Source organism: Micropterus dolomieu, linkage group LG22, assembly GCF_021292245.1.
Source record: "Micropterus dolomieu isolate WLL.071019.BEF.003 ecotype Adirondacks linkage group LG22, ASM2129224v1, whole genome shotgun sequence".
Classification (NCBI taxonomy): domain Eukaryota; kingdom Metazoa; phylum Chordata; class Actinopteri; order Centrarchiformes; family Centrarchidae; genus Micropterus; species Micropterus dolomieu.
Window position 1 is genome coordinate 26,586,957 of NC_060171.1, and position 14,253 is coordinate 26,601,209.

At 43.8% G+C, this 14,253-nt stretch overlaps 1 protein-coding gene across 1 annotated transcript in view; it reads right to left on the minus strand.

Moving 5' to 3' along the window:
• Positions 1-4,915: 4,915 nt before the first annotated feature.
• The window catches only part of cdh13 (cadherin 13, H-cadherin (heart)), a 370,680-nt gene continuing 361,342 nt past the window's right edge, over positions 4,916-14,253 (minus strand). The window contains exon 15 of the mRNA XM_046037993.1: positions 4,916-5,085. Coding sequence (XP_045893949.1) covers positions 5,084-5,085 — 2 coding nt within the window. The 3' untranslated portion in view covers positions 4,916-5,083. The remainder of the gene's footprint in view (positions 5,086-14,253) is intronic.

Consider the following 14,253-nt stretch of genomic DNA (forward strand, 5'->3'; position numbering starts at 1 on the left):
CTGGTGGTCCTCAAACGAGTGTCCTCTGTCCTTCAGATGTAAGTAGACTGCAGAGTCTTGACCTGAGGAGTTGGCCCTTCTGTGTTGAGCCATGCGTTTGTGTAGTGGTTGTTTAGTCTCCCCAATATACAGGTCTGTGCATTCCTCACTGCATTGGACCGCATACACTAGATTGCTTTTCTTGTGTTTTAGTGTGCGGTCTTTTGGGTGTACCAGCATCTGTCAACAGGGATGTTGTGTTTGAAAATCCTCCTGAGTTTCTCTGATACTCCAGACATGTATGGAATCACAATGTTTTTGCGTTTGACCTTCTTTTCCTCCTCCCCTGTAGTTTTGTACTTCTTGGATCTTGTGGCTGTTTTCACAAAGGTCCATTTAGGGTATCCACAGGCTGTAAGTGCCCCCTTCAGGTGGTTCTGTTCCTTCTCTCTGGCTTGGGCGCTTGTTGGTATGTTTTCCGCTCTGCGGTGCAGTGTTCTCATGACCCCTAGCTTGTGCTCCAGTGGGTGGTGTGAATCGAAGAGTAGGTATTGGTCTGTGTGTGTGGGTTTTCTCTAAACACCAATCTGCAGGCTCCTGTCCTCTTCAATGTGTACAGCGCAGTCCAGGAAGGCCAAACTGTTGTTGTGAACATCTTCTCGTGTGAACTTGATGTTACTGTCCACAGAGTTGATGTGTTCTGTGAAGGCTTGCACTTCCTGGCTTTTAATTTTGACCCAGGTGTCGTCCACATATCTGTACCAGTGGCTCGGTGCTATTCCTCTGAAGGAGTTGAGGGCTTTATTCTCCACTTCTTCCATGTAGATGTTTGCCACAATCGGGGATACTGGTGAGCCCATGGCACAGCCATGCTTCTTTCTGTAGAATCCACCGTTGTACTGGAAGTAGAACCGGTATCCCCGATTGTGGCAAACATCTACATGGAAGAAGTGGAGAATAAAGCCCTCAACTCCTTCAGAGGAATAGCACAGAGCCACTGATACAGATATGTATCAGTGGCTCGGTGCTATAACTCCCCCAGGGAAACCCACTCTCAAAATGACATCACCACAACCCAAAAAAAGAGAATAGATAAAAGACCTTGTCTTTTGTCTCACTTTCTTGAAAACTAAACTCTTGTACTCTCTTGTATCCTCTCGTAATTACGCTTTCGTGAACTTCCTTTACTTTTGAAATCCCGATTTTTTTTTTCGTTTCGTCCTTTAAAACTGCCTTCAGACGACCTAAGAAAGCCTCATGTTCTTGAATCCCCAAATTTTTTTTTATTTGATTTTGATTTTTGTTTGGAGCTGCCTGGGACAAAACGTTCCCCAGACTTTGTTTACATTCAGCAACATTAAATAGCCTATATTCCCGGGGCCTTGCAAACCTACGGTGAATGTATGTGTCTTATTTGATTTTGTTGTTTTAACGTTATCCGATTGTTCTAAGCAACTTTGACCCAGAAACCCAGAAGCTGTTCAATTCTAGCCTCGAGTTGAACAAAGTCACGGCTCCAACGACAGAGCCTGGAGTGTGTTCAGCTGAGCTATAGTGACACCAAACGAACTCAGAGTGCAAAGCCAGGGCTGGCCGCCCATTGCTGCAAGCGTTTTCCCGCAGAGGACTCCGGAGCAAATCCATCGATTTCAACCCAACTCGAGACGCCGCTGGGGGTGTCTGGCCAGGACAACATCCACGAGCCAACCTGCAGTGAGCCTTTGCTACAGGGAATTACGACAAAAGTAAGGCAAAATAAGCCACATTCTGAGACTCTGTCCTATGCTGCTGTCCTATAGTTGGCCCTCATCTATAGTTAAGAAACCCCTAGGTTATTCAAACTAAATTTGCAACATAATTTCCGACCATTCTTTCCCTCATTCTCGTAGAATACTCTCCCTCTACAATAAGAAACTGAAATCCCATCGAGCCTCGTATACTGATCTTGGCTTATTGCATATTCTATTCATGACCTTCTGGTTTGTTTCATGTTTGACTGTTATTCCTGTAATGTTCCCTTATTTACTCACACTGTTCTACTCTCTTTAGTTAGTCAATAAATTTCACCTTGATCATAATGATTTGTGTGTGTGTGTATTGTTTAGCATCCTGGGTCCCTGTACAGGGGATTCGTCCTTTGATTTGAGACTGACTGATTGATTAAATTTAACAATTTTAGAATAACTGAACCATTAATAACTAACGAATTACCAAAAATTTGTTTAATTATCAAGCTATACTCAAGGACCTAAAACCTTGAGTGGACAGCGAATCTTTAGGTGGTGCCCGTCGTCGAGAGCCTTATGAATCAATATTTCTGAATATTAATTTTCATAAGTTTATAAAAAATCATACGTATACATAACTAAGGCAAGTGGCCAATCAGTGATTAAAGGTGAAGTTCTATTGTCATACGCTTAGCTTTCTGGCTGGTATGAGCCACATGGCTTTGTAGTGCATCATAATAAAGCTAGATCAGTGTTGAAATATCATATCAATAAATTAGATCTCTACTGTATTACTGTGGTGCAAATTGGCATGGCACAATTTAGTGGTAATGTACATTATAAGTGTTTAAACTTACACATAGCTGAGGCAACACTCTGTGAAGAACAAAGGTAAAATTGGTTACAAGGGTCCACGTTTTATACAGGTTTAGCTTACTCTCAGGACACGGATTATGATACAAGGAGATCTGGGGCACAGATATCTAAATTACCTACCTCCTATATAGGAAAAAGACACCTAAACAGAAATAGACACACCACGAATGACACCACATTGTTGTTTGTAGTTATTTTGCATCTCTTTCTAATTGTTTTGTTTCTCTTGTCGTTTTTTATCCCCTTGGTAGTGGTGTATCTGTGATCATTTTGCGTCTCACTGTAGTTGTTTTGTGTCTCTTTGTAGTTGTTTCTTTGTAGGCCCTTCAAACAGAGGCCTGTGCCTGGTCTGCCCGTTCAGTAATCCATCCATGTGTTGTGACTCTATTATGTTGATCAAATTATTTATTGCTTATCGTATGTATACAAAAGATTCTGTCAAGTCTTTTCTACTTTCTGTAGTTAAAATTTGTCAGTATTGCAATACATTGTATCTAATTGTTCAACAGGAAACTAAATTGGATGCGTGAAGCTCTTGGCAGCTGCCTGCTTGTATGAAGTGCCAACAATGGGCACACCATTAGTTATATTTTCAACTTAATCATTAACTGAAACGCTCAGACTCTTATTTGTACTTGACACAGATTGAAAAGTGCTGTTTTGGTCAATAATTTAAACAGAGCGCTGTTGATAACTCATAGAGTGAAGAATGTTTAATTACTTACGTGTAGCTACAAGTAAGTAATAGGAATTAAAAATGTGAAAGCTCTCTCAATGTGACCTTGATGAAGAATGTGTTAGTGCTGGCATGTGCTCCTCTATTTTTAAAGTTTTATTTCACAGTCCGTTGTAAAGAAGAAAAGCCTAATCTTTTTTCCAGAGCTTTTTGCAATTTGCTTTCACCACATTGCCAAGGAATGAAGGAATTATCTCTTTTTGTTCTCTTGTTTTTGGTTTTTCTTTTCTTATTTATCTCCCATATTCCTTCAGGGAAGACAGCGAAGTGCTTGCAATGAAAGCTTCTTTGACAGAACCAAGCAAAACATGACAATAACTCTTTATAATACGATAAGTAGCTTAGCTAACCAATTTGCTGACACACAACCTCTAAACTGGTCTCCCAAATCCTCAGCTTCAACTTCAGGGCTTCTTGTGTCAAATCAAATTCAGGAATTAACAGGCAGAGATTTGATAGTAAAGCCCCTAGGTGATGCAAGATTGGGTTTGAAAAACTGTTGCAATTAGTGTGTGCAAAGTATATTTTCCAATTGGTAGTCAGTGTTAGTCTTGTTATTCAATACAGTGCCTAATTTGATACCTTGGCTGCCTTTTTTATTTGCCCAAGTGGTCTTTGACGTTTCCTACATTTCAGTGTATTAGACTAGCAACTGCACTACAGCTCATAAACACAAAGGTATGTTACTAATGTGGGTGTGTTATTTGTTCAACTATGAATTATCAACGACACTTTGTGGTAAATATCAAACAAGGAGATAACTGTTTTGCTGCACAACGTGAAGATCTCATTTAAATGAGGATGCTTGGTTCAATCTCACCTCTATCATCAGCATAGTTTTCAGCAATATCTAAGGTTCCAATTACTGCTGCCGTTTCTACTTCACTGCAATTTTCACTGCTGTTTTAAGCAAAAAGTTGTGAAAACATGTGTACATTACATGCTCAGAACCAACAAGCTGGTGAACATAGTGGAGCATTACGCAGCTGAAGACTGAAATATTTCCATCAGCAGTTTGTGGAAAGCAAAACAGAGCTAAAATGACAGTGAATATAGGACTTTCATCAGGAAGCCAGAAACAAAACCAGTTCTGTGTGTGCTGGAATTGTAATTAGGTGACAGTTTGCTAACACTTGCTATAATAACTTTATAATAAATTATAATCAATATGTGAGTATTGTGTTTACAGCTTGTTCTGCTGCTTCCAATTTGCCAATAAAATAAAATAAAAATAAATGATGAATAATGCAGCTTTAAAGACATAACCATCACCTGGCAAGGTTTTTGTCTGGAGAGAAATTCTAATGCTTTTTCACAACAGAGAGGGAGATTCACACATTCACATACACTGGAATACAAATGACATACATTACATATACAATATGTAATACCTTTGAATAAAAAAATGAAAACGCTAAAACTGAACTGGACCGCTAACAGAGAAAATTGTTCCACCTAATTCTAAAAATCGAAATACCTTAAGAAATATTACCCAGCAATCACAAACCATAGGTATCATTATGATAATGGTATACAAAATACTATCATTCTCAACCCTGCTGATTTTCAATTTGCTGATTTGATTGAGACGCTACATATGGCTTACTTTTAAATTACTGCCGCCATGTTAGCCTTCATTTCCTCCACAGGAACCCAATCCAGTGGTCCATGAAGTCAACAGGAACTGATTGGACTGGAGCAAAGTGCGAGGCAGAGGACAAAAGGTGTTTGAGGTATTTGCTCAATCACCAAGGAGTTCAGTGGCTTCTGAAAAAGCAAATAGCCTGAATCAGACCATGTGCACACTATGGAGATTATACATTTAATTATTGTAATGTCAATGGCTAAAAGGCAGTGTTGATGAAAATGTTGACGCATGACTTGAAACCTTCGGAGGTTGTGTGGGACTTTACTTTGTTAAATTTCAGAGATGAATATTGAATTTAATTAAAAAAATTTTTAAACATTCATATAGAGATGTCATTATTTCTTACCAAATATGGCTTAACATGCAAAACATACAATAAACTCACCTACTACAGCATTTAAATACATCACGATAAGGTGTAAGCAAAATGAAGACATTTTATGCACATTCAAGCAGTTAAATAACGCTGACTACTTAACATTTCACTGCAATACTTTTATAGGGGCACACATAAAATTTGCATGGCATTGAATGGATTATTATTTCATTGTGGTATTATCTGGGACTGAGTTCTTGTTCTCCATTTTTCCCAGGCATTTGTAAATGCTGTTGTGTAGGATTCCTGTTTAGAAGCCAACACTCTCCAGGCTCGTTCTCATCACTGTTAAGTGTGTCAATACACAGTCAATATACGATCACACAGTGCATACATTGTCATTGACAAATCTGCTGTCAGTGGTGATTGAGATTTGCAGTGAATAAGCAGCAGCAGGAATTACAGCCTTAGTTACTAGGTCGCATCTAAAAAATAGTAAATCACTATTTTATACCTGAGTACTCGACACAACGGTGACAGAATGAAACTGTGTTTCCTACTAGGGGTGGGAATCACCAGAGGCCCCACGATACGATATTATCACGATATTTATGTTGCGATTCAATTCTATTGCAATTTTAAATATATTGTATTATATGTCGGGGCTCTCAAGTTCTATCAAAAGTTTGGAGTGAGATAATGTGTATTAGAGGAGGAGCCAGTCAAACATTTGCAGCTGCGGCCCCTCGGCCAAGCTGTGTGTGTGAGCAGGCTACACATTTCAGCTTGTGAATGGTGTTTTGTGTTGTAATTGTTTGTTGCACATCTTAATGCCTTGATGAGAGGGGTAGGGGGCTCCCACTTTCAGCCATTTTCACCATCATGATGGATGATAGCTTTCCATCCGGAGCCAAGATATAGAAAAACATCTCTAGTCCTTTCCTTAGTTCTATCTCACGCAGGCTCCGCCCTCTGCTGGACTCTATGCTACTACCTCCTCCAATCACACGCAGGCACTTGCCCTCTGAAATTTTATCGTGCATGTAGCCGACCAATAGGACGTCGCTACCGATACGTGCGTGATGTATAAATAGCAGCGTCCCTACTGGCTCAGCATACTTTTTTCTTCAGAAAATGCTCACTGAATTCACCACCTCCACGGATGGAGTCGCCACTTCTAGAAAATTATCTTTGCACCCGGGCGAGGTGACCCATGTCCTGCCCGGACAAGTCCAGGCCCCCACCCCCCGCCAGCCGACCTGTGGCAGGGGAAGGGAGCGACTGGCCAAGTGACCGTTATGGAGGGAGAGAGGCCTGCTGACGCTGCCACAATCCCCCGTCTGGTGTTCAAGACGCCATTGTTTTACACGTGCTTGTGTAAAACTACAGTAAGGCTTTTGAGAATGTAGAAACCGTTTTTTGAGTAAAACATGTTAATTACATTCCTCAAAGAGCTAAGTTAACTTCTCTCATCAAAGAGCTAACGTTAACTCCTGGGGTGAGGCTAAAGGGTTCGCCCTGCGGCCTTGTATTCGCGAACCCAGTGTTCTAACATGTGCTGCTTGTGTGTACACTGTGGTGATGCTTGTGAATGTTAAACTGTTTATTAGATACACATTACATTCTTAAAAGTGCTAATTCCCCACCACCAACCCCATCCCATTGAGCTAGTGGTGTTGAACGTGCCGCTGCGCTCACCAACGTTAACGGTTCGCCCCGCGGCCCACGCGGCTCTGCTAGTCAGAACCGAGTGAGAGGGTGGGTGACAGCCAAAGTCAGGTCTCTCTCAGTATAGCGGGACGAAAGAGATCGCTCGCTTCTTTGGTTAGTTTTGTTTCCTCCACGAGTGGCTCGTAGCGCCTGTAGCAGCAGGTGAGGCTGTCTACCCTGCTGCTGCTTCACATGGAAGCTGTGAGCTTGAGGCTAACATCAACACTGGGTGATGTGTCAACCACAGTCACACTGGCTGTGGTGCGTTCAAGGCCCAGTCGGCCTTTTCCAACTCCGATTCAACCTTTCGAAAACGGCCCATGGTGCACACCACACCACCAGACCTCCTTCCTCCGTTATGTGTCCAGCATGCATTTATTTGTGTTTCATGTGCTGCTGTTTACACACTGCTGTGAATGTTCAACTGATTAAATACAGTACATTCCTAAAGAGCATTCTCCTCTCCACCGAACCCCCTCCATCTTCGGCTCGGTGCGTAACGCACTTCAGTCTCCACAAAACTGCACGTACACCGATGCTAAGCAAATGATCCGACCTACGGCCCACACTGCTCTCCTTGCTAAGCTCGAGAGAGAGACAGTGGAAGGGCCTTTGCTGTGCTATTCAAACCACTGGGACAGAAGCCCGTGTCCCACATCTCTCTCCTGGTGGCATCCGAGCGAGACGGTAGTAGGACCTGGGCTTCCTCCTTGCTAGCAGGCTGTCCGGCCTGCGCAACGGGTTGCCTACATCGCCTGGCAGCCGAATGAAGGGCTGCTGCCATGACGGTGACACAATGCAGCAATGCAAGCTAACTCTCTCAAGTTCCCCATGCACTCACGACAGTGTCCACAGGAACACTGCTAGCTCACTGACAGTGTGTGTGTTCCTAAAACACACAACCACATTGTCAACATATGCTCAACCGAACCAGCGCAGTGTTCAGCTGACTAGCTGTGACAGCATGAGTCGAGCTAACGCCAATCTAGGTCAGATATAGCCGGAGAGACGCAACCAGACAACACGTCTCTTCCAGCGGCGTGGCCCGTGGCACTTTATCACATTGAACAGTGGCTCATTCTCCCAGCAGCAGCTCGCTGCAGTGGAGAGGAGGATGCCCTGTCCTGACTCGGCTTCACTCGGCAGCTGTGTTGATATTGACTGCTCCACTGATGACGCGCTCACGGTGACACTGTTGCACGTTGAGCTGTCATTGGAGCAGCGAGCTGTGGTGCGTTCAAGGACACCACGGATCAACAGACTGTGGAGTATTCAAGGACACCACAGAGCAGCAAGTTGTGGTGCGTTCAAAGACACCAGGGAGCAACCAGCCCTGGTGCGTTCAGGGACACCATAGCTCGTTCGACGTCGGCCCCCCCTTGAGCTAAACTTCCATTTATGGAAAGTTTGGCGGAGAGTGCCAAAGATGCGTTGTTCACGTATACACATTTTCATGCAGAATGGCGATGCTGCTGCATGCTGACAAGCTGGGTGGACATTCTGAGACGAGGCTACTCTCTTCAGTTCTGCTGCATACCATCAGTTTTCCTGGACATAATAGAAGCCAGTCTATCCTCTCAAGTGGACTTCCTGGCTGCCGAGATCCAGCAACTTCTGCTGAAGCAGGCTGTCTTAGGGCATCTCTGCGCATGACATGCACAGAGGTCTTGCACCATGTACTTTTTGGTCCCCAAAAAGACGAGAGGCTTCTGAGCCATTCTGGATTTCCGCCACCTGAACCAGCATAATGGACAAGAGGGCGTTTCCACATGCTGATGATCAAGAAAATGCTGGAGCCAGTCCAGCCAGGTGACCTAAAAGACTTGTATTTCACATCGAGGTGACACAGTAACAGAGAATTTCTAGGCTTTTCCTCTCAGGGGGTAGACTACAAATACATTAGGCTCCCTGTCAACTACTTGCTAGCCCCCCACACACTCAGCAGATGCATCACACTGCTATCATTGTGCAAGAAGGGCATGAGGGTTCCTTTCTACTCACGACCTCTTGGTCATGGAAATTGAAGCCTTGAGTGATCTCCACACAGCCCAGTTGATGCACCTCAACACTCTGGGATTGCGATCAATTGGGAAGAGAGCTCCCCCCAGCCGCTACAGCGAGCGGAGTATCTGGGGATTGTGCTCAACTGCACACTCCAAGAGCATATCTGTGCGCGTCGCTTGGTGGTCCACAGGCCGCAGGAGGGGACAGCTGCGGCAGCGCTGTCAGTGATGCTGCAGGAGGACGTGCGATTCTGGGGATCTCTCACTGTTTGGCAGCGCGGGTGCTGCTCGGCAGGGTGTCTTCATCCATGTCAGTCTTCATAGATGAGTCTCTCACTGGATTGGGAGGGACCTGCCAGGGGAGTGCTGTGAGTGTTGTGGCTCCCTGAGGAGAGCCAAGGGGAGCCACAACACACCACACATCCGCAATCCACTCCAGGTTGTGTTTTTAGTGTTGTGGTGTGTTTCCTCCAGCGTGTACATCAACAGACAAGGCGAAGCCCAATCCACGGCTCTGTTGGCGCTGGCAGGGAACCTATAGACGTGGGCATCAGAACACCTGCTGTCTCTGAAAGTTCGTCATTCTGGAGGAAGCGACGCAGCCAACAGTGACAGAGCCCTGGCCTGTACCTATGGTCTGGGGGGCTCTGTCACAAGGGTGAGGCTTCATATGTACAATGCTGGTGTTGGACCAGCCTCTCCAGGTTTTGCTCCTAAAATTGTGGAGAGGCAGACTCAGGCTGATCTATCCGCTGAGGTCGCACAGACCATCCAAGCGGCGGGCAGTCTGCACCACGTCTTGCTGTAAAGCTAAGTGGTTGGGCTTTCAGCGTTGATGCATTGAGAGGAAGACGGATCTGCCTACCTGTTTGGTGGGATCCGTTTTCTCTTTCCTGCAAGGTTTGATGGAGAAGGGGCTGTCACGCTGCAGCTATCTCTCCTGTCACGGGGGTTTGGTGACAGAACAGTCTTAACCCACTCCCTCATGATACGCTTTCTGCAGGGTTTGAGAAGACAGTGACCGGTGTCGTGTCTCGGCGCCTCAGTAGGACTTACTGCGTGTGTTGGTGGCTCTAATATCTGCACCTTACAAGCCGCTGGAGCAGTCCTCATTGAAAATGCTATCTCTTGAACAGCCCTGCGCCTTACTCTCATCTCTGCTAAGAAGGTGAGTGAGCTGTGTGCCTGTTGGTTTCCCCCAGCTGCATGCTGGTTCTTGGTATCCACAGTGCAGCCAGATTGAGACAACACACCTCCTTTGTTCTTAAGAACATAAGGAGCATGTTCAGTTCCAGGACAATAAATCTGGATGCTTTCTACCCCCCTACCAAACTTAGGGTGCAGGGGGGTGAGAGTGCATCTGTTGTGTCCATGTGTGCTAGGCTAACGTCCTATGTAGAGCACACAGCCCCCATTCGATGCACTGGTCAGCTGTTCGTCTGTTTCAGTGACAGTGCAGTCAGTAAAACCCTTTCCAAGAAGAGCCTGGCAAGCTGGCTTTGTGAGTGAATCTCCCAAGCCTGTACACAGGCGGGAACAGACCCACCTTTAGCGGTGCGTGCACATTCCACTCGGAAGTGTGGAAGTGTCTACGACCCTTTTTCAATTCAATTCAATTTTATTTATATAGCGCTAACAATTATCTCACAGCGCTTTTCATAAAAGAGCAGGTCTAGACCATACTCAAGCCCAACAATTCCCACCAAGAGCAAGCACTAGGTGACAGAGGCAAGGAAAAACTTCCTTTTAAGAGGCAGAAACCTCGAGCAGAACCATGGCTCAGGGTGGGCCGCCATCTGCCTCGACCGGTTGGGGGTGAAGGGGAGAGAGAGAGTGAGAGAGAGAGAGAGAGAGAGAGAGAGAGAGAGAGGAACAGAGAGGAAGAGGGCAGGAGAGGAACAGAGAGAAAAAGAGAGGGATGGAAGGAGAGAGAGGGGAGGGAGGCAGCCTACATAATATACACACAGAGGTACAGACAGTAAAGGTGATGTTGCTATAGAGTAAATGACTAAATGAAAAATGGTATAGATATGTATAGTAGTGTTAATGATAATAATCATAATGTTAATGATTATAATAACAATAATAACAATAGGACTAGTAACAATAATTGTTGTAGCAGAGGGTGTCAAGCAGGAACACAGGAGCAGCAGGTGACCCGCAGCCACAGATCCAGACTCCACAGCTCCAGAGCCAGAAACACCTGCAGGAAGTGATAGGAGGAGAGAGGAGAGGGACGAGAAAGCACAAGGCTACCGGAAAGGGGAGAAGTTGTGTTAGTAACATGCAATAATGGGATGAGGTTGCATACAGAGAGAGAGAAAGTAGAGGAGAGAGGAGCTCAGTGCATCATAGGAAATCCTCCGGCAGTCTAGGCCTATAGAAGCATAACTAAGGGATGGTTCAGGACTCACCTGAGCCAGCCCTAACTATAAGCTTTATCAAAGAGGAAAGTCTTAAGCCTACTCTTAAATGTGGAGATGGTGTCTGCCTCCTGAACCCAAACTGGAACCTGGTTCCACAGGAGAGGAGCTTGATAGCTGAACGCTCTGGCTCCTAGTCTACTTTTGGAGACTCTACGAACCACTAGTAACCCTGCATTCTGGGAGCGCAGTGCTTTGGTGGGGTAGTAAGGGACTATGAGCTCTTTAAGATAAGACGGTGCCTGACCATTAAGTGCTTTGTAGGTAATAAGAATGATTTTAAATTCTATTCTGGATTTTAATGGAAGCCAATGCAGAGAAGCTAAGACAGGAGAAATGTGATCTCTTTTCCTGGTTCCTGTCAGAACACGTGCTGCAGCATTCTGGATCAGCTGAAGAGTCTTAATGGACTTTTTCGAGCAGCCTGATAATAAAGAATTGCAGTAATCCAGCCTAGAAGTAACAAATGCATGGACTAGTTTTACTGCATCATTTTTAGACAGAATATTCCTGATTTTCGCAATATTACGAAGGCGGTCCTTGAAATTTGCTTAATGTGAGACTTAAACGACATGTCCTGATCAAAGATAACTCCAAGATTCCTCACAGTGGTGCTGGAGGCCAGGGCGATGCCATCAAGGGAAACTATATCTTTAGATAATGCGTCACGGAGGTGCTTAGGCCCCAGAACAATAACTTCAATTTAACATTAGAAAATTACAGGTCATCCAGGTTTTAACATCCTGAAGGCACATTTGAAGTTTAGCTAAGTTTCATCTGGCTTGATCGATAGATATAACTGAGTATCATCTGCATAACAATGAAAGTTTATGGAATATTTCCTGATAATATTGCCTAAGGGAAGTATATATAAAGTGATGAGGATTGGTCTGAGGACAGATCCTTGAGGAACTCCATGACTAACTTTGGCGTGCATGGAGGACTCATCGTTAACATGTACAAACTGAAATTGATCTGATAAATAGGACTTAAACCAGCTTAGAGCGGTTCCTTTAATGCCAAAGAGATGTTCCAGTCTCTGTAATAGGATCTGATGGTCAATGGTATCAAATGCAGCACAAAGATCTAATAAAACCAGTACAGAGACAAGTCCTTTGTCTGATGCAATAAGGAGGTCGTTAGTAATTTTCACCAGTGCTGTCTCTGTGCTATGATGAAATCTAAATCCTGACTGAAAATCCTCAAATAAACTATTGCTCTGTAGAAAGTCACACAGCTGTTTAGCAACTGCTTTCTCCATGATCTTAGAGAGAAATGGGAGGTTAGATACAGGTCTATAGTTGGCTAAAACATCCGGATCAAGTTTGGGCTTTTTCAGAAGAGGTTTAATTACAGCTACTTTAAAGTACTGTCGTACATAGCCTGTTGATAGAGATAGATTGATCATATCTAGTATAGTGTAAGTGTATAAGTGCTAACTAAGGGTAAAACTTCTTTAAGCAGCCTAGTCGGGATGGGGTCTAAGAGGCAGGTTGATGGTTTAAATGAAGAAATTATTGAAGTTAATTGGTAAAGGTTGAGGGAAGCAAAACAGTCTAAACATATATCTGGTTCTACAGCTGTTTCTAAGGTTCCTGAGTTTAGAGATAAGTCGGTGCCAGTTAAGGGCAGGTCTTGGTGAATTTTGTTTCTAATAGTTAGAATTTTATCATTAAAGAAGCTGTCCGCTCTCCGCGATATTTGCTTTAATTTGCGAGTTTCAGTATTATACCATGGAGCTAACCGTCTTTGTTTTATTATTTTTCGTTTTTAGAGGGGCTACAGAGTCGAGTATCATTCGCAGCGAGCCTGCAGCACTATCAACAAGATGATCGATTTGGGAGGGACTGAAATTAGCATAGGAGTCCTCCGTTACTTTGTGACTTGATAATGAATTTAGAGCTGATAGAATTGCATCCTTAAATTTAGCTACAGCACTATCAGACAGACGTCTTGTATAAAAATTTTTGCCCAATGGCGTGTAGTTCAGCAATACAAACTCAAAAGTTATCAAACAGTGGTCAGATAAAGAGGGATTCTGTGGGAACACTATTAAATGTTCAATTTCAATACTGTATACCAAAACAAGGTCGAGGGTGTGGTTAAAACAGTGAGTGGGTTCATGAACACTATGAGAGAAGCCAATGGAATCTAACAGAGAGATGAACGCAGTACTGAAGCTGTCATTCTCAACGTCCACATGAATATGAAAATCCCCTACAATAATAACTTTGTCCGTTTTAAGGACTTAAATTGACAAAAACTCTGCAAATTCAGATAAGAATTCAGATTACGGACCAGGTACTCGGTACACTATATAACAAAAAGAATTGGTTGCAGTGATTTCCAACTTGGGTGTGAAAGTCTAAGAACAAGGCTTTCAAATGAGTTATAATTTAGTTTAGGTTTAGAGCTGATTAGTAGGCTAGAGTCGAAGATAGCTGCAACTCCACCTGCTTGGCCTGTGCCTCAAGGAATGTGAGTATTAATATGACTAGGAGGGGTGGATTCATTTAGGCTAACATATTCTCCATCACCCAGCCAGGTTTCAGTAAGACAAAATAAATCAATATCATAATCTGATATTAGTTCATTTACTAGTACACCTTTAGAAGAGAGAGATCTGATGTTTAAGAGTCCACATTTAATTTTCCTATTAGTTTGCACTATTGCTCATTTTTATGCACAGCTCCTCTTCTGTTTACCTTTGATTTAAATAATTTCGATGGTCGGGGGACAGACACCATCACTATAGGATTTTCACTAAGTAACTCCTGAAATGGAGGAGCAGAGAAGTGTGTTAGACTGCGACTCTGCCTCCTGGTCTCAACTCTG